The sequence below is a fragment of the Molossus molossus genome, unplaced genomic scaffold, assembly GCF_014108415.1.
Source record: "Molossus molossus isolate mMolMol1 unplaced genomic scaffold, mMolMol1.p scaffold_m16_p_28, whole genome shotgun sequence".
Lineage (NCBI taxonomy): Eukaryota > Metazoa > Chordata > Mammalia > Chiroptera > Molossidae > Molossus > Molossus molossus.
Window position 1 is genome coordinate 303,049 of NW_023425364.1, and position 22,910 is coordinate 325,958.

General features: G+C 57.8%; 1 protein-coding gene across 2 annotated transcripts; it reads right to left on the reverse strand.

The window, feature by feature from the left end:
* Positions 1-356: 356 nt before the first annotated feature.
* Positions 357-20,719, reverse strand: DRG2 (developmentally regulated GTP binding protein 2). Of its 2 annotated transcripts, XM_036278424.1 has the most exons (13): positions 20,599-20,719; positions 16,841-17,001; positions 11,454-11,543; positions 10,593-10,653; positions 8,785-8,875; positions 8,164-8,236; positions 7,961-8,051; positions 7,105-7,202; positions 6,197-6,273; positions 5,017-5,105; positions 4,333-4,391; positions 1,450-1,503; positions 357-1,097 (listed from the first exon to the last, which is right to left on the reverse strand). In XM_036278424.1, the coding sequence occupies exons 1-13, from the start codon at positions 20,660-20,662 to the stop codon at positions 1,011-1,013; spliced, it is 1,095 nt and encodes a 364-aa protein (XP_036134317.1). In that variant the 5' UTR covers positions 20,663-20,719; the 3' UTR covers positions 357-1,010. The 2 variants fall into 2 exon arrangements, with proteins under 2 accessions (XP_036134317.1, XP_036134318.1); XM_036278425.1 differs by lacking the exons at positions 10,593-10,653; positions 11,454-11,543 and having other exon boundaries at positions 16,846-17,001; positions 20,599-20,711.
* Positions 20,720-22,910: the final 2,191 nt, after the last annotated feature.

The window sequence follows — 22,910 nt, forward strand, 5'->3', positions numbered from 1 at the left end:
GTGGTTCACATCCTGGCGCTGCACTTACACCTGTGGGGCTGGGGTGGCCCCTGGCACACCACAGTGGCTCAGCGAGCACCTGCTGCTGCTACCTGGCACCACGCCAAGGCCCCTCACCCACTTTCTGAGGGCATAAGCAATGCACTGGCCACCAGCTCTCACAGGGACCTCCCTGTCACATAAATCACAAGGGCCTTCTGGGGATGCTGCCCGCCTTGCAGCCAGGCCTGGTCTCAGGAGGTACTGCGTCCGGGGTCTTCAGCCCCTGGCCGACACTCCAGGGCAAAAGCCATGCTGGAAGTCCCCACATTCTCCCTTGCACCCTGGGCTTGAGCCTGGTCCCCTCCAGCCCAGGCTCTACCCACTGTGATCATTAGGCCACTGACCAAACCTGGCAAGAGTTCAGAAACCTTACAAAATCGACCTCATTCTGAACAGGAACAGTTCTCATCCTTTATTTCAGAGAGAGCCGAGATCAGAGGGCCTAGAGAGAAAATAAAAAACCCGAACTCCAAAGTCCACACTCAGGTGCCTGCACAGGGCCTGGGCCCAGGGCTTGGTGCTGGGCATGGCTGCCCTGGGAGGGTGGCACTTCAGGACCCATCAGGCTGTGGCGGGCATGAACTGGGCTGTTAAACCACTGGCCAACCTGGGGTGGGGGTGGGGGAGCCAAGGGGGGCAAGGGTGTTTGTCCTTGGGTGCCCTTCCCGAGGACCAGGGTGCCGCAGGAGCAGAGGCCAAGGCACCCCCACAGCGACACCCCAGGGCCGCTCCCACAGCACGGAGCAGCCACCCATCAGGCCCTCGCTGCAGGGCAGGGGGCACCCTGCCCCCTCAGCTCAACCTAAGTCCCCCACCTTGTCCCCCACACTTTTCATTGGTCTACTGAAGAAACTTCTGGAAAAAGAGACCTGAGAGGCCCTTCCTGGAATCCGTGTATTTGTATTCTTCCTGTTTGGGCTTCAGCGCCCCAGGGAGACGGGGTGGCAGGCGGGGGCGTGGCCGGGCTACTACTTCTTGACAATCTGGATGACGTCCTCATGCTCCATGGTGTGGGTCAGGCCCACGCGCTGCGGGCTGTACTTGGTGCTGGTGCCCTGGGCAGGGAGAAGGCAGGGGGCGGCGTCAGTGCCAGCACCACCCAAGCAATGGCACTGTTACTGGAGGGCGGCAGGGGTGCACACTCAGAGTCTAAAGAGGGGTCCCAGCACTAGCGAACACTGAAGGCCTCAGACAGCAGGGCTCCCCGTGTCTGAGCCCCTCTGGGTCCTAACAGTGGAGAGGACAGCAGGGCTCCCCGTGTCTCTGAGCCCCTCTGGGCCCTAACAGTGGAGAGGCCGTGCCTGCTGGGGAGCATGCACTCTGCGGGGTGGGCAGACAGACACTGGGGCCCACAGGGAAGGGCGGGACACCGCGCAGGGGTGGCCCCCCGGCGGCGTGTGCACTCACCCACACCAGCGCGTACTTGAACTGGCTGGCGAGCGACCGGTGGATGCGGTGGCACTGGTGGGAGGACAGGAGGGCAGTGAGTGAGGTCCGCCCACTCCGCCTGGCAACGGCCCCTGCCAAGCAGTGAGGCCCCAGCTGGGTGCCCAGACTGCGCTGGCCTCGTCTGGGAGCAGCTCTGACGCCCACCTCCCAGGTCTGCCCACAGACTGCGGTGCCCAGGTAGGGATGTTCCGGCAGCGCAGCAGGTCTGGGACCTGGTGGCCGCAGAGGCCTCTGCCCACCTCGCTGAGCAGCTGCCCTGGCAGCTGCTCTTCAGGACACCCACCTGGCCCGGAGCCCACTGGCCACCCTCTCAGGCCCTCTGTCCACAGCCGTGACCTGGAGCCTCCCACACATCACATCACCCCCACCACCCCCCCCCACCGTGTGCGTCAGTATTCCCAAGGAAAATGAAGGTCACAGGGCAGCCAGCTCTTCCCCAGAGGATGTGGGCCCCTGGCACTGGGTGGGAATGATGCAGGTGGGGTGGGCGGACCTCACTCCCGTGCCTGCAGCCTTCCAGGCCAACCAAACGCCTGCGAGGACATTTCCCAGAGCCCACCGACCCGGGCCTGCTCTGGGTGGCCACGCTGCCGCAGCCACCCCTCCATCAGTTCCAGCACCTACTGTTTTCTAGACCAGAGAATGAAATCTGATGGCGCAGAGGTCAGCTCTGGCCTGCAAATGGGTTTTAAGTTTTATTCGGCTTGCCCCAGAACAAAATTAAACTCATCAGCGAAGTTTGCAAAGCAGAGCCAGAGTCACGGATGCTCCTGGGACCCCGGGACGGCGCTCACACTTGAGGCAGATGGGCCATGCGCTCCCCAGTGCGCCCCAGGCCTCACCATACCCAGTGCAGCTGGCACGGGCTCAGGGTTCCCAGTGACAGCTGCATCTGTGTCTTGCAATAGGGAAGAATTAGAGGCCATCCACAGCCGTCTTCTCCACACAGGAGAGCGTCTTGTTGGGGACAGGGATTCCCCCCACCCCCCAAACACGGTGCCTCTCCCCTGAGGGCCCGGCATCCAGCCCACGGCTCCTGTGTAGGCCGGGCCTTGGGCAGCTCAGTGAAGTCATACCAGGCCCTGGGGATGGGGTCAGTCACCCCAGTTGAGAGCAGCAGGCACAGGGAGGCTGATGGGAACCTGGGTACAAGCCCAGCTCTGCCTGGCTCCGTCTACTGGTTCCTCTGCTTTGGGTCTCTGTGCTCAGCACACAGGCAGATGTCCTGGGGCAGAAGGCGAGCGAGGAGGGGCCAAGCACTGAAGAGCAGGCCTCTCTGGGACAAAGACCCTCCCCACCCCACGAGCCTCTCCTTACCCGCTGCTTTTGACTCCATGACGGCTGACAGCAGCCAATTTGCTCCTGCCTCTGGGCCTTTGCACCTGTCATTCCTACTGCCTTCTGCTCCTGGCTATTTCCTGCTCTTCTTCCCAGGCCTGGCTAAACTCACACCCTCTTGGACAAGCAGCGGAGGGTCTGAGGGGGCTGAGGAAGTGCCCGCAAAAGGAGCAGGGTAACCCCAGAAAGTGCAGCTCAGGGGGTGCCTGTCAGTGGCTGCTAGGCCCCGGCAGGAGACTGCAGTCACGGCTCCAAGGCGGGCCCGGGGACAGAGACTCCCCCAGAGCTGCCTGGAGGGGTCTATGGGATCTGGGCAGCGGATGTGCCATTTCCTTGGCTCCTGCTGCCCAGGCTGAGCCCTGCCCTGTTCGCATCAGCTCTCCAGGCTGCAGGCCCACCCACTGCCCATGCTTCGATCCTGGGAAAAATGAGCTAGACCGGCGATGTCCAGCCGGTGGGCCACAGGCTGTCCAAACACGCAGCACCCGGCTCTCAGTCCGGGCACTAACTCTCCCGTAACCAAATGACCACGGCCACCACCACAGCCAACGCCACAGCCGTCCAGTATGAATGAATCAAAGGTATACCTATTTTTTTTGTCAGATGGCCAAAAAACATAGTACTTTATGCTGTGTGCAGTTTTAATCAGTGTGCGTGCCACGAGAGAGGCTGAAACTGCTGAGCGAGGAAAACAATGCCCGAGGCAACGGCCATGTGACCTGCAGCACCGCCCGGGGCTCTCAGGCTAACACCGGCCCTGCAGGGCTCCAGGCTCCTTCCCCAAGAGAAGGCGCAGGGACATGCTTAGGGGAGAGGCCTGTGCGTCAGAGCTCTGGACACTGGGACGCACCCTTCCTCTCCTGGACCGCAGGCTCAGCCCAGAGCCCTGCCTCGGGTCTCCGCACACCCTGCCCCCACCCGGACGGCTTCTCTTACTCCCAGCCCTGTCAGATCTCGCTTGGCCACAAGCCCTCATGTCACCTTCTGGCCTCCGAGCAGATGTGCGTGCCCTCCTGCTCGGCTCTGAGCCGGGGGATCTGGCACCGACGGGCCCCCAAGGACCCCTGTTCTGCAGGACATGGGTCTACCCAGCTGGTGCTTGATAAACCGTGCTGAGTGCACAAGGCAGGCAGAGCTGCCCTGGGCTGAGGCATGGGAGGCAACAGCTCCGAGTCCCCCTGCATGGGTAGGCACGCTCTGCCATGAACACAGGAATGCCCGGGCAGCAGCTCTCCTGGACAGAACTGCCCCCTGGCCGAGGAGACGGCAGCAGGGGGCAGCGAGGACCGTGGCCTCCACGCACCAGGCAGCATGCTGAGTCCTGCACACGCCTGACCTCATTCACCACCACCCCAACTGCCAGCGCGCGGGCAGTGCCCGTCTCACAAGAGAAGGGAGGCTGGACATGCGGCGTGGGAGGTCAGGATGCACCGGGTGGAACGCCAGGCCTGCCCCCCAGAGCACAGAGCAGTCCCAGGGCCCTTGGGCAGGCCCAGCACTCACCACATGCTCCACGGAGGCCCCTTTCCGGAGGATGATGGCGTCGGTGAAGTCTGGCCGCTCTGCACAGGAGAGATGGCGGGTGTGAACCGTCATGGCCCCGAGCTGTGCGGCTCCTTCCCACGGGCACAGAGGCCGCCTAGTCTGTAGCCTCGAGCCAGCCTCCACCCAGGCACACCTCGTTTCAGATCCCCATGCAATCTACAACCTTCCCCGAACACAGAAAACCCAAGTCAATCCATGTCCAGATTCAATGGCCTGTGACCCGGTCAGCCGCGGGGGCCTATGGAGACAACCAGGCGGAACATCGGGAAGTGCTGGCAAGATGGGTCAGCAGCTGGCTTTAGTCAGGGACAGCCACACACTCCCCTGCTGACAAGGTCAAGGCCAGCGGCAAGCTGCCAGGCTGGGCAGCCAGGCCCCCAAGTGTGGGAGGCGTGTGGACAGTGGGCGGGGACACGGACAGGCTCTGTGCCTTCAGCCACCTGCAGTCCTGGCGGCGAGCTCCGGGGGGGTCCCTGCTGTAGCTGGTGGGGATCCACACACCAGCCTCTCCCACTGCCCGCCCGCTGCCTCCGCAGGTGGGAGAACAGCGGCACAGACAGTCTGGCCAGGGGCCCTGGACCCGCTGGCATACAGCCCGCAAGGGTGAGGGCGGCTGTTCCCGGGCTGTGCACTGTGACTCACGTCCTCTCTTCTTGGTGTAGATGCAGGTCAGGGCCAGGTACTCCCAGAGCAGTTCCAGTAAGTAGTCCAGGTTTAGCTTCATGCCACAACTGTGCAGGGGAGGGGCCGGTCAGTGGAGCCTCGCTGGCTGAGAGGCAGGGGTCTCTGCTCACAGTGGCAGAGGACCCCTCCATGGGCCAGAACAGGCACCAAGGCCAGCGTGGCCCCACTGCAGCCCATGGGGACCAAGCCTGTTCTGGTGGCCGGCTGACATTGCAGCTGCCACGCTTCCAGCCAGCAGCCGGCCACCAGGGCTCCCAGGGGCCCTGGCTGCTCGTGAAGGGCACCGGGAGTCTGTAACTGACGCAGGAGCCAAGAGGGCGGCGGCTGTGTGGAGACTGGCGAGGGCTGGGATGGGACTGAGGGCACAGGATGACACTCCAGAGCTCACCCCCTCCTGAGCGGTGGGAGGGGCTTCCAAGGGGCCAGGGCAGCCCAGCAAGGGTTTCTCGGTAGGGTGGGAGGGGCTGGCTGCAGACCACCTGCAGGTCCTGCCCTCTCAACCCGAAGATGGGCATGTCTTCAGGCGGCCGAGGGCCGGGCTGCAGCAGGAGGTGGAGGGAGCTGAGGCTGTCCCTGGGAGGGCTGCTGGCTCTGCTGCTCTTTGCGGCAGCTGGCAGTGCCCAGGCAATGGTCCTCGTGCTTGCCTCCGGGACCTCGGCCAACGTTGGCACCAGTTACCCCCACCCGGTCCTCGAGCCTCTTCCTCCCCATAAGCCTCATGTGAGCCAGAGTGCTCTGTTCGAGCTGGGAAGCCAGCAAAGGGGAACACACTTGTCAATCCCCCTCCAAAGAGGCCCAGTGATGACAGGACGTGAGGAACGCCGTCAGCCAGGGTGTAGGCGGCCCGAGCCCACCGCTGGACGGGGGCTGGCAGTCGGGCGGTCTGCCCACCCAGTAACTTCAGTTTCCTCTGCTCTGTGGTGACAGCCACACCGTCCAGTCTCGAGGGCACTGGCTTATACCCTGCGGTTCTATGAGGAACTGAGCTTAAATACTAAGTTACAAAGCCTCTTGGCCATTCTTAGCCCTTGACCTTGATGGACGAAATCCAAGCTAACCAGAGCCCACCTGTCACCCACTGTTCTACCAGAGCAGTGGGGGCCTCACCGATGGCTCACAGACAGGCGCAGGGCCTCACCTGATGACCACGCTGTTGGGTTTCCGGGCCAGGCGGTCCACTTCTTCCATTGAGATCTGGTCAATCTTGTTGTAAACCTGGGATTGAAAGGTGGAGTGGGTGATGGGGCAGGAAAGAAACAAAGGAGTCCGGACAACGGCCTAGGTGCACAGTTCTCCGTGGCTCCTCCCTCTGCACTGTGGCACCAAGTGTCCCCCTCTCCTCTCAGTGATGGGGGAAGGCGAAGGGCCTGGGCCACCAGCGCCCCCAAAAGGAAAGGCTAGGCTAGAATCCCAGTGCCCATGGAGCCATGTGCAGGACTCAAGGAGCCTCTGGGCAGAGGGGAGAGGAGGTGGAGATGGCTCTGGGCTCTTCCTGCTCCCCGCAGAAGCCTGTCCTCCGTCCGAGTCAGGGCCCAGGAAAGTGGCCGGGCCCAGGGCAAGGACACACACCAGTCACATACAAGCAGGGCATGTACACCGTGGGCGGGGACGCACACCACTCACATACAAGCAGGGCATGTACACCGTGGGCAGGGACGCATACCACTCACATACAAGCAGGGCATGTACACCCGGGGCAGGGACGCGCACCACTCACATACAAGCAGGGCATGTACACCCGGGGCAGGGATGCACACCACTCACATACAAGCAGGGCATGTACACCGGGGGCGGGGACGCACACCACTCACATACAAGCAGGGCATGTACACCGGGGGCGGGGACGCGCACCACTCACGTACAAGCAGGGCATGTACACCCGGGGCGGGGACGCACACCACTCACATACAAGCAGGGCATGTACACCGGGGGTGGGGATGCACACCACTCACATACAAGCAGGGCATGTACACCGGGGGCGGGGCTGCACACCACTCAAATACAAGCAGGGCATGTACACCGGGGGCGGGGACGCACACCACTCACATACAAGCAGGGCATGTACACCCGGTTGCCCACGATCACATCGATGAACTCGTCGGGGGAGCAGTCCTCTCGGAAGAGCACTTCTGCATTGAAGATCTCTGCAGGTCAGGTCAAGGGCAAACCATGCCCAGCAGGCCCTTGCGCCTAACCCAGCGAGGGCCTGAAACACCCACCAGGAACATGTGCGGGAAGGGACCTCGGAGGGCATCTGCTTGCGAGGTTTCACAAGACTTGGAGCCAGCCCCTCATTTTTCTTTCCAAAAGAAGCCACAATATGTCCAAGTTCCGCTCCCCCATTCAAACCTCTGCTGTGAGGCAAGGAACCCTCTCGCCAGAATCCCGAGTGCCTGTGGAACCTGGCGCAGGGCTAGGAGCAGCCGGACGCTCCGGTCTGTCCCCTCCCCCAGGCCACGCTTCTGGGCGCCACCCTGCCCACTGGCACATGTCCACCGGGAGCTCTCCCTGTGCTGAGCCTGACTCTGCCCTGGGCCCCGTGCCTGCTGGAGTCCCAGAGCCCACCCAGCCCAACCCTTGGGCTGCATGTGCCCTGACCCCTGGGGCTCCCCAAGGCTTCTCCAGAACAGGAGGCCTTGGTCCCCAGGGCTGTCTTCCTTGGACCCCATTGTCCTTCCAGCTGAAACTGGCCACCACAGCACCTAGCAGTCGGTGGGCAGCCAAGAAGGCCCTGTGGGGTGCATGGCTGGAGTCTGGGTCTTGGGAGCACTCATCAGTGGCTGCAGCCTCCTCAGGGCCGCTCGGGTCCCGGGAGGCCTGGGCAGCATGCTGTTACCCAGCTACGGCCCGCCCCCACGCACCCCCTGCCTGTGGGTGGGGTGCCCCACCTCAGGAAGGATACTGTACTCATGCAGGATCAGCTGCACCAGCTTTTCCGAGCACTGGGTCAGCGTGACTGTTGAATTAAAGGAGATGCCACCACCTTTCTTGGGCTGGGGGAGGAGAGGGAAGGGAAAGCTGCTGACAAGGGTCAGGGCCACTGCCGCACACGCGCCGCAGCTGTTGGCCGATGCCCCACCCCGGCACCTGCAGGTGTGGGCTTACCTTGAAGTAGATGTTAGGCTTGTGTTTGTTGAGGCGGATGCCCACTGACTCCAGCTCCTTCTCCAGCAGAGACCTGGCAGAACATCCGTGAGCCTTCACAGGTGCCCAGGGGCAGACTGTGTAGCTTCCATGGTACCGGGAGCCCCGCCCACCCAGACCAACACTCTCCTCTGCCTGCCCCAGCAACCTGGACCATTCCCTCCCAACACCCCTGAGCTGCGGAGGAGCCTCCAGACCCTCTGCCTGGTCCAGGGCAGACTGGCCAGGTCTCCAGTCAGTGGGCAGAGGCAGGCCTGGTGTGCCCCTCAGCCAGCAGGTGGGGTCATGAGCAAGGCCTCCGTTACTTGGGGCAGGGTTTGGCAGTGGGCCTCTGCCAGCAGGCGCCAGAGCCCGGCCACTCCTCTGGCCCTGGACAGTCAGTGTTGCTAGAAGCCCCTGCTACAAGCTTCAGCCTCTAGGCTGGCTGTACGCTCCTTGGGGAGGACGCACCAGACTGGGTGCATGGGTTCAGCCTCTGGACAGTCCTGGCACTACTACAGGGCCAAGCACCACTCAGACTGTCCACGTGTGCTCCAGGACTTCCCAGACCTGCCACCTGCCCTCCTACCCAAGCCCGCGGACCTCTGCACCTCTCCCTTGGTGGCGTCCAGCATCATGATGACGACGTCAGCTGTGCGAGCCACAGCGATCACCTGCCGGCCTCGGCCTTTCCCTGCATGGCAGAAGGGGCGAGGTCACAGTGACACAGACAGGACCACATGACCCCCACCCAGCCCACGGCACCCAACTCCTGCCCTTGGCAGACCTGCCACAGGTCTGCCACCTGCCACCTCCTGGGCTACGATTTCTTTGGCACTTTTCTTTCTTTCTTTTTTATCCTCACCTGAGGACAATTCTCCATTTTTTGTTCAGATAGAGTGGGAGGGAGGGGGAGAGAGAGAGAGAGAGAGAGAGAGAAACATCGACGTGAAAGGGACACATCGAGTGGTTGCCACCTGCACGACCCAACCAGGGCCGGGGACAAACTGCAACCGAGGTACGTGCCCTTAGAGGAAACCAAACCCAGGACTCTCTGGACCGCAGGCCGATGCTCTAACTGCTGAGCCAAACCGGCCAAGGCTGGCACTTTTCTTTAATTGAGGTGCTACCTCACTCGTGGAGACTTATTTAAGAAGGAAATTCAACATCATCACCATAGGAGGGGTGATGCCCTCCCCCAGGTCCCATGCTAAGTGCTTCAAGAACATTTCCTCACTGGATCCTCAAAACTATCCCATACAACTGGTGTTATTGCACCCATTTTACGATGAGAAAAGTGAGGCTTCTTGGCTTAGAGATAACCCCTTGTCGAAGAGCACAGAGCCAGTGTGGTGCCAGGATCTGAACTGCCTGCCCTGTTCAGAACACAGGGAGGCAGAGGCCCGCCCAGGCAGCAGGGTCACAGGACATGACACAGGAGGAGGCATGCCACAGGACTGCCACAGAGGACAGGCACCTCCCATGTCACAGCTGGGCACCAAGATGGCAGCACTAGGATCTATGAAGTGTGGGCTTCGACTATGACCTTACGACCTGCCTCCCCTTCTGAGAACGAGGGGTTGGACAAGGTCACACCCACTGCCTGGCTGCCTCCTGCCTCCAGACTATGCACTTCCCTCACTTGTGGCCAGAACACCCCCAGGCCCCTAGTACGCTGGCTGGGATGGCACAGGGAGCCATCACCACCTCCACTGCTCAGCTCAAACAGGCAGGACCTCAATGCAGTGGCGCAGTAGGGTGTGGGAAGGTGCCCAGCAGAGGGGCACTGGACACCTGGAGGCGGCCTCTGCCTGGCCAGAGCAGGACTGCAGAGCCAAAGCGGCAGCTCCACCCAGCTCTGGCCCTCGGCAGCTGAATGGTCGTTCAGGGCAGACCCTTGGCTGTTCTGCCCCAGGGTCCCCGGCTATGGAAAGAAAGTGATGGCACTCCCTAAGTCCCAGGACTATCTGAGGACGAAGTGAGACAGTGGTCAGCACAGAGCCCAGAACTCAGCAAGTGCTGGTGCCCACTCTGCAAACGCTGGATGCAGCCACCTGCCACCAGAAGCCACAGGCACGTTCCTATCTCAAAGACACCCCAAACAATCAAGGACAGGCCTGGGAGCACAGCCCGAGATCACCAGCTAACACGTGCCCACCCCTCGCAGGGCGCAGCGGAGCCCGCAGAGTGCAGAGGGGTCCGAGCCTGTCTGAGAGGCGCAGCCTGGGTAGGCACTTCACTGCCTCAGTTTTCCTGGCTTTCAGAAGGGCTCCTCAGGACTGTCCTGGGCTCCGGCCCTCAGGTACAGAGCACAGAGCAATGTGAGGCCCGCCCACCAGCCCTCCACAGCCACACCCAATGTGAGCCCCACATCCCCAGGAAGTAGACTGCCCCTGGGGCCCAGCTTGCACCTTGTGCAGCGCCTTCGATGATCCCAGGGAGGTCCAAGAGCTGGATGTTGGCTCCTTTGTACTAGGACGCAGAAGAGAAGACGGTAAAATGAGGACGGGCCACCGCGGGGCAGGGCCTGCCTGAACCCCGATGCCTGCTACAGCCTGCAGCTAGGGGCAGCTGGAAAGCTGGGCCAGCCTCCATGGCATGCTGGGCCTCGACACCCCCTGTGCACTGAGTCACCTGGGGGAGGGCTCTGGAACTTTGCAGACCACAGCACTCCTCACCAACAGTGCCAGCTCTTCACACACAAGTGCTTCACCGCGACGGGCTCACAGCCACAGGGCCCCGGCGGCACACAGCCCCGAAGCTTTACGGGAAATGGAATCCGGCCAAACAGCAATGAGCGACCTGAGCTGGGGTGGCGTGGGGGAACGGAGCACAGGAGCACCGAGATCTGCCCTACAATGCCCGGTTCCCCGAACCCGTCAGCACTACAGGGTGGCCAGGCACCTCTGGGGTCTCGGAAGCCAGAACCCCCGGAGGCACCCATGCGTCAGGGCACATGCTCGTGACACACACACACACTCATGACACATACACACATGTTGTGACACACATATACACGTTTGTGAAACACATACACATGCTTGTGACACATACACATGCTCGTGACACGTTCGCAACACACATGCTCGTGACACACATAACACATGCTTAAGACATACACACTCATGACACACATACACAATCGAAGCACAAGCACACTCATGACACACACACACAATTGAAGCACAAGCACACACTCATGACACACATACACAATCGAAGCACAAGCACACGCCCTTGACCCTCCTGCGATCCAGCAAACTCCCACTTACTTCAATGACCCCGGGGATACACGTCAGGGTTGTGAATTCATAGGATGCAGCTTCACTGGCCGTGGAGGTCATTAGACTCAAGAACGTGGACTAGGAGAAAAAGAAAGTCATCGCATTGAGTCTTGTCCCAGTCTCCTTGGAAACCCCCCCGGGCTGCAGGTAGCCCCCTCTTCCTCCTCTGGTGATTGGAGGGTGAAGAGAACACCAGCTGGAGTTGTCTCAGGCCCTCAGGAAGGGCTGGGCACAGAGGACCCCTCTGTTCCTCGGAGGCTCCAAGTCTATCTCAGGTGGACACAGGGACCTGGTTTCAAAGTGGTTCTCCCACTTAAATCAGGGGCCCTCCTCTAGCTCCACAGAACCCTCCAGACCTCCCTGGACCCCAGAACACTTCAAGCAGGTGACAGGCCATGCCACTCAAAGCTGCTGCTCACCCAGGGAGAGGTGAGAGAGACCCTGACCTTCTGACCTGAGACAAAGCTACGTGGGCGGGGGAAGGTGCTGGGAGGAAGGGAGGGGTGAGGTGGGAAGCACCTGATGGGAACACTTGTGCCATGGTTCATGGTGGGAATGAGGCCAGGGCTTGGCCAGGGGAAAGAGACCTGGCCTTGGATCCCGCCTCTGCTGGGGGACCCTGGGCGAGAACCTGCACCCTCCAAACTTTAGAGTCCTCATGTAGAGTGGGCACCCACCCTGCCCCTTTCTCGAGGTGCTGCATGGGCACTGATGGAGACAGCAAGGCACGTGGTGCACTGAGTCTGGGCACGGCAAGACCAAGTGCTGGACATTGCGGCCCAGAGGGCCAGCACAGCAGTGGGCAGTCCTGGCCCCAGTGCCCATCTAGTCAGCAGGGCACCTGAAACAAGAAGCCTGAGATGCTTGGGATGGTGCTGCCCAGATCTGAGGCTGGTGCCACCCGGACTCTGCCCCTCACTGGCAGGCAAGAAGGCTGGGGGCACACCTCACACTCTCTCAGACTAGAACCCAGACTGGGGCATGTGAAGGAAACACAAGCCTTGTGTCCAGAAACTGCCCAGGGGACCTCCTGAGGGTGGGGGTGGGGGTAGAGCAATGGCCGCTGAGACACTGAGCCATGGCTGCTGGGGGACACTCCATTTCCTGTGTGGCCTCTGAGGAGAGGCCTGGGCCTCCCATGGCTGGAGAGCCTCGATTCCCAACAGGGCAGGTTGGTCCGGCCACAGACCTTATAGACCAGACTGGCTTCTCTCAGCCTGAGCCTCTCACCCGGGAAAGAGGTCCTTGGCCGGTTGGAAAGTACAATGGAAAGAAAAGATGAACCCAAGAGCACCTGAGGAGTTGAAGCCTCCTCGCTGCCTGTGGACAGCTGTGAGCTCAACACCTGCTTGGCACTCAGGGCCGCACCGAGGCCCCCCTGTCTGGGCCTGTGTCGGAGCGGCTAGACTGCCCACATGGATGGGAGAAGGTGCTACCCCCTGCTACAAGGCACGCCAGCTGATAACTGAGGATGAGGTGAGAGAGCCAGAAAACTGCCATTTGACAGCCACCGATGACAACCCCAGGGTAGGACGAGTCACGGGTGCAAAGCCACAAAGAGGACGTGGACAGGGCCTGGTTTCTGAGCCACCACAGCAGCACCGCAGGGGGCTTCCTGGTGCGGGGCAATGTCGCCACCCACAGGGGGACACAGGTTGCCCTCGCCTTAACCCACAGGTCCTGGCAATGCAGCCAGCCCCCAGCAGTGTCAAATGAGATGTCCACCGTCACTCTGGAACCTGGCCCATGCAGCCCCAGGACACAGCACATGGACGGATACACTAAAGCATGCCAGAGGAAGCGGGCAGACGCTGGGGCACCAGCTCACCATCTGACAGCTGGTCCTGTCTCTAAGTCAGGGTCATGACGACAGGGACTGTTCTAGACGAAAGCAGCTGTGGTGACCACACCTACCTCAGCTGCAGAGGTCATCGGGGGCAGTTACTGAAATCAGAATATAGTCTGGGCGTTGGACGGTCACTGCATTGCTATCTATTCTGTTTGGTGTGCTGCACCGGTCTGTGGCTAAGTAGAAAACCTTTCTTACTCGTTGGAGATACAAGCTTAAATAGTTAGGGAGATAGGAGCACAAAGCATGACAGCTGTAATTTACTCCCAAATAGTTCAGTCAATACAAATACAATCCCTGCCTACCCACAAACACACACACAAAGCCAGAGCATCCTGGCAACATGCCCGTCAGTGACGCATCCCGATAGAGAGCACAGTGTACTTGTTCCCACCTCTTATGCATGTTTCCAAATTGTATTTATAAAACTGGGAGGAATGAGAAAAAATAGAAAAGAGGATCTGGAAGCCATGCTGGGATAGAAGACTGTGAGGGTACTGAGCTGGCAGGGCACACCTAGGGCAAGTCCCCCCTTTCGGCAGGAGGGGCTCCTGCAGCCAGCGCCTGCTCCGTCTCAGAGGCTGAAGCAGGAGAGTCACGAGCACCCCACTACTAAAGGAATCTGAACACAGGCCAGAAAGCTAGAGGTAAAAGGGCTGCTTGGACTTGATGGGAGGTGGAAAGGGGCATGCCAGATGAACTGCCAAGGCCTGCAGGAGGAGTTGGGGGGCTCGGCAGCTGCTTTCTAGAACGTTTTATAACTTTCATTTACAGTAATGCAGAAAATTTCCCAGGCTCATTCTGCTTCGTTCAGATGGTTGTGAAACGGCACTGTACTTCCTGAGCCCACACTTTTGGGGGTCAAGGAGAAAACAGTAATAAAAACCAACTGGGTATGTTCCTGAAGAATAAAAAGCACTTAAATGAGTCAATGTGTCCCTCTCACGCCGATGTTTCTCTCTCTCTCCCCCTCTCTCTCACTCCTACTCTGAGAAAAATTGAACAATATCCTCTGGTGAGGATTTATTTATTTTCTTCATTGATTTTAGAGAGAGAGGAAGAGAAAGGGAGAGATCGATAGCATTGATGAGAGAGAACATCGACTGGCCGCCTCCTGCATGCCCCCCACTGGGGATGGGGCCCACAACCTGGGCATGTGCCCTGACCAGGAATCAAACCAGTGACCTCCTGGTGCATGGGTCGACGCTCAACCACTGAGCCACATCGGCTGGGCTCAGGTGAGGATTAAAAAAAAAAGCACTTAAATGCCATCAGGAAGAAATCCTTCTGCAGTTGCTGAAGCAGAGCCTAGCCATTTTTTTCCTTTAAATCCTCACCTGAGGATATTTTTCCATTGATTTTTAGACAGAGTGGGAGGAAGGGAGAAAGAGAGAGAAACATCAATGTGAGAGAGATACATGAACTGGTTGCCTCCCATACGACCTTAACTGGGGCCAGGGATCAAACCTGCAACCCAGGTACATGCTCTTGACTGGGAATCAAACCCACGACCCTTTGGTCCATGGGTCAACGCTCTAACCATTGATCCACACCAGCCGGAGCTGGGTTGCAGGTTTGAACCCTGGCCCCGGTGGAGGCACATGTAAGAGGCAACCAATCAATGTGACTCTCTCACATCGACGTGTCTCTGTCTCTCCCTTCCTCCCTCTCTTCCACTGTCTCTAAAAATCAATAGAAAAAAGATCCTCAGGCCCTGGCCAGTTTGGTTCAGCGGTTAGAGCGTTGGCCTGCAGTCCAGAGAGACCCGGGTTCGGTTCCCGCTAAGGGCATGTACCTCGGTTGCAGTTTGTCCCCGGCCCTGGTTGGTCGTGCGGGTGGCAGCCACTCGATGTGTCCCTTTCACATCGATGTTTCTCTCTCTCTCTCTCTCCCTCTCTCTCCCTCCCACTCTATCTGTACAAAAAATGGAAAAATGTCCTCGGGTGAGGATAAAAAAAAAAAAAAAAATCCTCAGGTGAGGATTAACAAAAACAGTGGTGAGTGAGTGAACGAGAGATGGGCTACGGTGAGCCGAAGCACCCTCCAGCAGCAGGGAGCAGAGCCGTGCCGGAAACCACGTCTGCAGAGAGCCAGCTGGAACAGCTCCACGGCTGGAATGCTCTGGGTACCCAGTGACAGGGAGGTCAGAAGCCAGTACCCAAAAGGTTCCCAGGGTCCACACCGATAGAGGAATGGCTAACTGCAACGGGAGGGAGACAAAGCTCACATCCGGAATTCTGAACTGTTCGCGCAGCTCTGCCCCCTCAAGGGGGGTTAGCTCCTGTGTGGGCTGCTCACAGGGACTCCCCTTCCAAGAGGACAATGTGAGCAGAGAGAAAGACTGTGAGCGCACAGAGGAGACAGCTGACACTTGCCCTCACCAGGAGGAGAGGTCAACGTCGACGGACTTGGCATGTCAATACCATGAGCCCTTGATATGATGGGACAGACGGCACTTCCCCTGTGGCATTCCCCCAAGCCCACAGCCCCAGCTGAGGGACTTCCGACTCACTCTACTAGCACTCCTCAAAACTGTCCAAGTCCCCTAAGCAAGGCCCACCATCCGCCTTGTGATTAGTCTCCCACTGCTGCCCCAGACCTGCAACACCCCAGGCCAGCCCCCACCTGCAGGCCTCTGCGCTCTCTGCCCTCGTGCTCCTTCCCCTGGGTTGGGCGAGCTTCTAGCCTCTTCAGGCTCCTCCTCAAATACCTGCCCCCAGAGCAGCCTCCCAGACCCCTGGTAGACTGGCGGGACCTCAGGCCCACCCCCCCAGCTGACTGTCCCTTCGAAGAGAATAGGAGCTCTGTGTGGGCGGGGACAGAAGTCCCCCTTCACTACTGTGTCTCCTGCAACTGGCACCTGGTGCCGCTCAGTGCACGTGTGCAGGGGTGAGTCAGACAGACTGGACGACCGCTGGAGTGGAAGGGCTGCCCTCCATGTTAGGGTGACCTGGGTGGGCTCTGGTCCCGGGGGCACACTCAGTGCACACACACAGGGGTGAGTCAGACGGACAGGCCGACCGCTGGAGTGGAAGGGCTGCCCTCCGTGTTAGGGTGGCCTGGGTGGGCTCTGGTCCTGGGGGCACACTCAGTGCACACACACAGGGGTGAGTCAGACAGACAGGCCGACCGCTGGAGTGGAAGGGCTGCCCTCTGTGTTAGGGTGACCTGGGTGGGCTCTGGTCCCGGGGGCACACTCAGTGCACACACACAGGGGTGAGTCAGACAGACAGGCCGACCGCTGGAGTGGAAGGGCTGCCCTCCGTGTTAGGGTGACCTGGGTGGGCTCTGGTCCCGGGGGCACACTCAGTGCACACACACAGGGGTGAGTCAGACAGACAGGCCGACCGCTGGAGTGGAAGGGCTGCCCTCTGTGTTAGGGTGACCTGGGTGGGCTCTGGTCCCAGGGGGCTGGGTCTTCTTTGTCCCTGGAGCTAGTCCAGAGGGGCAGTAAGGAGAATCACAGTCCCGTTTGAAAGGAGACGACCTGCCTTCCTCCCCAAGGCCCACAATGATCATCACTGACCTTACCCACAGAGGGAAATCCGATCAGCGCCACACGGGCATCCCCTGACTTCATGACATCGAAGCCCTCTCCTTTGGACGAGGCTGATTTGGATGGTTCCAGGAGCTGGGCTCGATACTTGGCGAGCTTTGCTTTCAGCAAACCCAGGTGATACTCGGTGGCTAAAGGACAAAAAGCAAGACGAAGGTAAGTGTCCAAAACATCCGAGCCCTGAGTCAGGTGGGGCCTCACACTCCAAGTGCTGGCTGGAATATCAGAACCAAATGGCAGTCACTGCCAAGATCAGGAAAGAAAACACTACTCCTCTGCTTAAAATGCCCCCTTGGATTCTCACTTCATTGAGAATAAAAGGGAGTCTCCTTGAGACCTTATGTCAGTGGTTCTCAGCGGGTCCAGCACCACCCCCTGGGGGCATTCTAGAAATCCCTAGGGATGTTTCCCACGGTCACTCTATGGTGAAGTCCTCATCGGCATTTACTGAGCAGGGGCCAGGGAAGCCAGCTGCCCTACCAGGTGTGAGTCAGTCTAGCAGTCAAGAATCGTCCTGAGTCCCACACGACTTTGTATGTGCCAGAGACATCCAGACAGAGAGCTTGGTTTAGGAGCACAGGGGCCTGAACTCTAACTCTGTTTCACATATAAACACAGGGCATTTTGCAGTGTGAATAAATACTGAAATTTCCAGGAAAGCAACTCCTGTGTATGTGCAGGGAAGACCAGAGCATGTTTCCGTAGAAACTTTATCTAGAGCAGCTCACCGCCTGGGGATCCCAGGCTGCCAACAGTGATGCATCTCGTAATGTACCTGAGGCACAGAGCACTGTGCTGCCCGCACTGTGGTGCTCCCCCCTCCCCCGATTCCACCCAGAGGTGCATGCGTCCCACTGCTCATCATCGCTTCATTATACTTGGGCTGTGGGCCAACATCTGCTACTGAAATGTACATTATTTTATTACAAATGTCTTTTCTTTCTCCTCATTTATATTACCATTAGAGCATTATATTGATATTTTTCAAGTTATTTGTGTACAAGTCATACTATTGGTGGAGAATCACATTTTAGAACAGTAAAGAGGTTATTACACAGTCTTTGCTATAGAAGGAGGCTGTGGCTCAGACTGAGAATCAGGCCCTAGTGCCTTGGCCCCGGCTACTTCTCCAACATCTCTCACCACTGTCACTTTCATTTACTCCACTCCAGCTGCAGTGGCTTTCTTTGTTACTTCAAATACGCTGAGCCCAGTCCTGCCCTTGCGTTTGCTGTTCCTTGCATTTCAACTTTACCTTCCCAGGGCTTGCTCCTGCTTGATAGTCAAAGCTCAACTCCAATGTCACCTCTTCAAGGAGGTCTCCACTACCCGGCTTTGGGGACAGTGTCACACACGGTTAAGAGCCCATGCTGGAATCCCACCCTGCCGTCTCTGGCCACTTTACTTTAAATAACTTACTTAGTCTTTTTGTGCATTAGTTTCTTACCTGCAAAATAGAGATGTTAACAATAACGATTTCACTGGATTTCTGTAAGGCTTAAAGAAAGCACTAAGAACAGTGACTAGTACACAGCAGGCACTCAGTAAAAGTTGGTTATTACCATCTACAGTAATCCACTTCCCTAGACCCCTCTCTGCCTCGTGGTCCTGATGACTGTATGCATGGCTCTTACCACTATTTGAAACTATCTTGTTTCTTTAGTTTCCTCCCTCTAATGGGCAGGAGCTGGGGCTGTTGTATCCCCAGCTTTGGGACAGGGTACAGTTCAGGGCAAGTACTCAGGAAATGTTTTAACAAGTGAATGAGTGAACTGGTGACAGTGAGAAATGGTCGAGAATGGGTTCAGCAACAGTCAGGTTCACATGGTCCTTCCTGTCATTGAAGCTCACAAGACTCTGAGCATCTCTGAAGGGAAGGATGAGGCCTTAGTCACCTTTACATCCCCCTCCTCTACTGCAGCATCTCTAGCCTCCCCTAAGCCTCCCTGCTACTCTCCTTGTGTCCCATATGTGATACTCCAGGGGAGCCAAAGAGGGAACTTTTACAACAGAAATCAGACTGTCTCTCTCCTGCTGAACATACTCCACTAGCTCCCACTGGCTTCAGAACACAACTCAGACTTTTCCCTTGAAGGTCCTACATGAGTGGTCCTCTCCTTTCCATCTCTGCACTCCAGGTCCAGATCTTCTGATCCTTCAACACATGTCTGTTCCTGCCTGGAAGCCTCTGCACCAAGTGTTCCCTCTGCCAGGAACAGTCTTCCCCCAGACTTTTGCATGGCTGGTTCCATGCAGAAATTCTGGTCTCAGCTCAAATGTTCCCTCCTCATGGTGGTATTCTCTGATCTTTACCACCTGCAACACTCTGGTCTGTCTTCACAGAATTTGTTGCCATCTGAAATGACCTTGTTTCCTTAGCTACTAATTTACAGTTGGTCCACTGGAAGGTCAGCTCCATGAGCGCTGGGAAGTCCCTGCTGTGTGCACTGCTCTAACCACACACGGCAAGGTCTCAGTAAAGATTTACAGAATGAATGAATGAATGAATGATGGAAGCCCCTCAACTCCTCAGCATTCAGAATTAAATGGAGCCCAGTGAGGACAGAGATCAGCCACCTACCATTCCTTGTTTCTTTTTTCTTTTGTTTTTTGTCAATCCTCACCTGAGGATATTTTCCCATTGATTTTTAGTGGAAGAGAGGGAGTGGGAGAGAAATGGAAACATCCGTGTGAGAGACACATCGATTGGCTGCCTCCCGCATGACCCCAACTGGGGCTGGGGATCAACCTGCAACCCAGGTACTGCCCTTGACCAGGAATTGAACCCGCGACCCTTCAGTCCACAGGCTGACGCTCTAACTGCTGAGCCAGGGCCTTGCTTCCTGCTCCTGCAGTCCCAAAGCAGGTCTGGCCAGGCCCTGGGCCTTACCCATCTTGGCCGATCACATCCCCCATTACTCCAGACCCCCTCCTGATCTACCTTGTTCTTACTGTCCCATGAACACAGCATGCTCTTACCTAGCTTCCCGTGTTTTTGCCCCCCACCTGGAATACCCTTCCCTCCACCAGCTCAAGTCCCACTTCCTCCTGGAAGCCTTCCTGGGTGTCACCATCTTGTCTCCTCAGCTTTCTGAGCTCCTTCAGCCCTGACAACCTGAGGCCAGACTTGAAGCTTCCTCGTGTGCCTTCATCACGTGGGAGGTTTACGTTAAACACTGAGTGCTCTGCCCACGCCGTGTGGTTAATGTAGCCATGAGCTAAGGTGGGGAGGAGGAGTATGGTCCCCATTTACGGATGAGGACACTGAGGCTCAAAGAGGTGGAGTGACTTTCCGAGATTTCACGGCAGGTAGGTAAGTGGTGGAGTCTGGGTGCAGAGCCAGGTCCGCCAGACTCTGAGGTCCTGACTGCCCGCACTGCTCCCTGGGGTCTCTCCCCACCCCGACTTCCCCACACAAAGGGGGGGGGCAGAAACCCCGCGAGCCCGGCCGCGAGGAGGCCCGGGGTGCAAGCCTGGCCCCGCCTCTCTAAGTCGATGCTCGCTGGAGCCGGGACTTCCTACTCGGTCAGCCCCTGGTCTGGCATGAGCGGCTCTCAGGTAGTCCGCGGCCAGACCGGGTGGTGGGGCCGACCCCGCCGCCCCGCCTGCCTCGCGCTGTGCGGCTCCCGCGGTCTCCGAGCCGCTCCGGCTCCACCGCTGGCGTCGCCACACTTAACAGACAGGAAAACTGCGGCGGCAGGAAGGAAGGCCCGCTGGGCGGCGCTCACCCTTGTTCTTCTGCGTCCGAGCGATCTCCTTCTCGATCTCGGATATCTTCTCCAGGATGCCCATGGCAGCGGCCGACCCGAGCGCCCAGACAGAGCGCGGCGGCGGCAGTTCCGGCCTGGCGGCGGCCAACTGCGCATACCCGGAAGCCCAGGACTACAGCGTCCTCCGGCGCCGGCGCTTTGGGATTAGAGTCCGGGCGGGCGACGCCGAGCGCAGTGCCAGGCACCACTGGTTCCGCCCTCTGGGCAGCGGAGCTGGGGGCCCGGTGGGACGGACCCCGACCGGGCTGGGCCGGGCGGGGCGGGTAGTGCTGTGCTGGACCAGGGCTAAAATGGGCGGGAGCCGGGCATGGGAGACATCTTCGGTGATGAGCCCTGAGCTGCCAGTCCCAAGTGTGGCTGACTTTGCCGGTGTAAAGAAAGGGAGCCAAGCCCAGCTGGTGTGGTTCAGTGGTTGAGCATGGACCCATGCACCAAGAGGTCACCGGTTCAATTCCCAGTCAGGACACATGCCCAGGTTGTGGGCCCGATACCCAGTGGAGGGCATGCAGGAGGCAGCCAACCCATGTTTTCTCTCATCCATATTTCTATTTCTCTCTCTCTCGGCCTTCCTCTCTCTTTCAAATCAATAGAGAAAAGAAAATTTAAAAAAAAGAAAAAAAGGAGCTAAGCTGAAGGCCTGGGGCTCTTATTTTATGGAGAGGTTAAAATTGGGTTCCCACTACCAGGTTAACCTGGTGTCAACTCAGCCTTACTGTCTGCCGGCAGGTACCTCCTGGTATGATGCAGTAAGAAGTAGACAACAATCTGGCTGGTGTGGCTCGGTGGTTGAGCATTGACCCATGCACCAAGAGGTCACCAGTTCAATTCCTGATCAGGACACATGCTCAGGTTGTGGGCCTGATCCCCAGAGCGGGGCATGCAGGAGGCGGCCAGTCGATGTTCTCTCTCATCCATGTTTCTCTCTCCCTCTCACTTTTTCTCTCTCTAAAATCAATTTAATGGGAAAAAAAAAAAGAAGTAGACAACATTTCCTATGTAGAATTCTTGCAAAAAAACAAAAACAAAACACAACTATCTGAATTTATTTATTTTTTAAAATTATTTTTCTTTATTGATGTTAGAGAGAGAAGAAGGGAGAGGGAGAGAGAGATGGAAACATCGATGAGAGAGAACACTGATTGGCCGCCTCCTGCATGCCCCGAACTGGGGATTGGGCCCACAACCTGGACATGTGCCCTGACCTGGAATCGAACTGGCGACCTCTTGGTGCAGGGGTCGACACTCAACCACTGAGCCACACTGGCCGGGCTGTATCTGAATTTAGACACAAGGAATCGTTAGGCAAATCTAGAAAGTGGTACATTCATAAGACAAGTGGCCTGAGCTCTTCAAAAGCATAAATGACAAAGAGAGGGCAGGGGGACTGTTCTAGATTTAAAGGTGTGAAACGTGCACAGCCAGTGTGGCTCAGTGGATTGAGCGGCGTCCCATGGACTGAGAGGTCCAGGTTGGATTCCTGATCAGGGCATGTGCCTGGGTTGTGGGCTCGATCCCTAGTAGGGGGCGTGCAGGAGGCAGGGGGCATGCAATGTTTCTCTCTCACATCAATGTTTCTCTCTCTTCCTTCCTCTCTCTCTAAAAAATCAATTTAAAAACATACTTAAAAAATGAGAAAGCTTTGTATTTCTCAGAAAATAAAATTAAATAAAAGATGTTAAATATAGTGGGTGGACCTTGTCTAGATTCTGGTTGAAAAATTTTTTTTTTTTTTTTTTTTTATCCTCACCTGAGGACATTTTTCTATTTTTTGTTCAGGTAGAGTGGGAGGGGGAGAGAGGAAGAGAGAGAGAAACATCGATGTGAAAGGGACACATCGAGTGGCTGCCAGCTGCACGACCAACCAGGGCCGGGGACAAACTGCAACCGAGGTACATGCCCTTAGCGGGAACCGAACCCAGGTCTCTCGGGACCGCAGGCCAACGCTCTAACCGCTGAGCCAAACCGGCCAGGGCTGGTTGAAAAATTTTGAAGCAGCTATAAAGACATTCTTGGGACAATTGGGGAAATTGGACTTTGGGTAAGATATTGAAGATTATGGAGTAATTGCTGACTTTCCTGGTGTGATGATGCGGGAAAATGTCTTTGTTAGTAGATACATGCCGTAGTGTTTAGTCTGCTCAGGCTGACGTAACAGCACACCACACACTGGGTGGCTTAGACAACAGAGATGTTCTCACAGTTTTGGAGGCTGGAAGTCCAACATGGGAGGGCTTAGTGTGGTTGGGTTCTGGTAGGAGCCCTCTTCCTGA

What these genes read in the sequence shown, in the direction of transcription:
- DRG2 (XM_036278424.1), bottom strand. Translation starts at nt 20,662, where the DNA reads ATGGGCATCCTGGAGAAGATATCCGAGATCGAGAAGGAGATCGCTCGG. An exon ending in GTATCCCCGGGGTCATTGAA is followed by an intron (nt 10,654 to 11,453) that starts GTAAGTGGGAGT and finishes TCTGCGTCCTAG; the next exon opens with TACAAAGGAGCCAACATCCA. An exon ending in AGCCTAACATCTACTTCAAG is followed by an intron (nt 8,052 to 8,163) that starts GTAAGCCCACAC and finishes CTCCTCCCCCAG; the next exon opens with CCCAAGAAAGGTGGTGGCAT.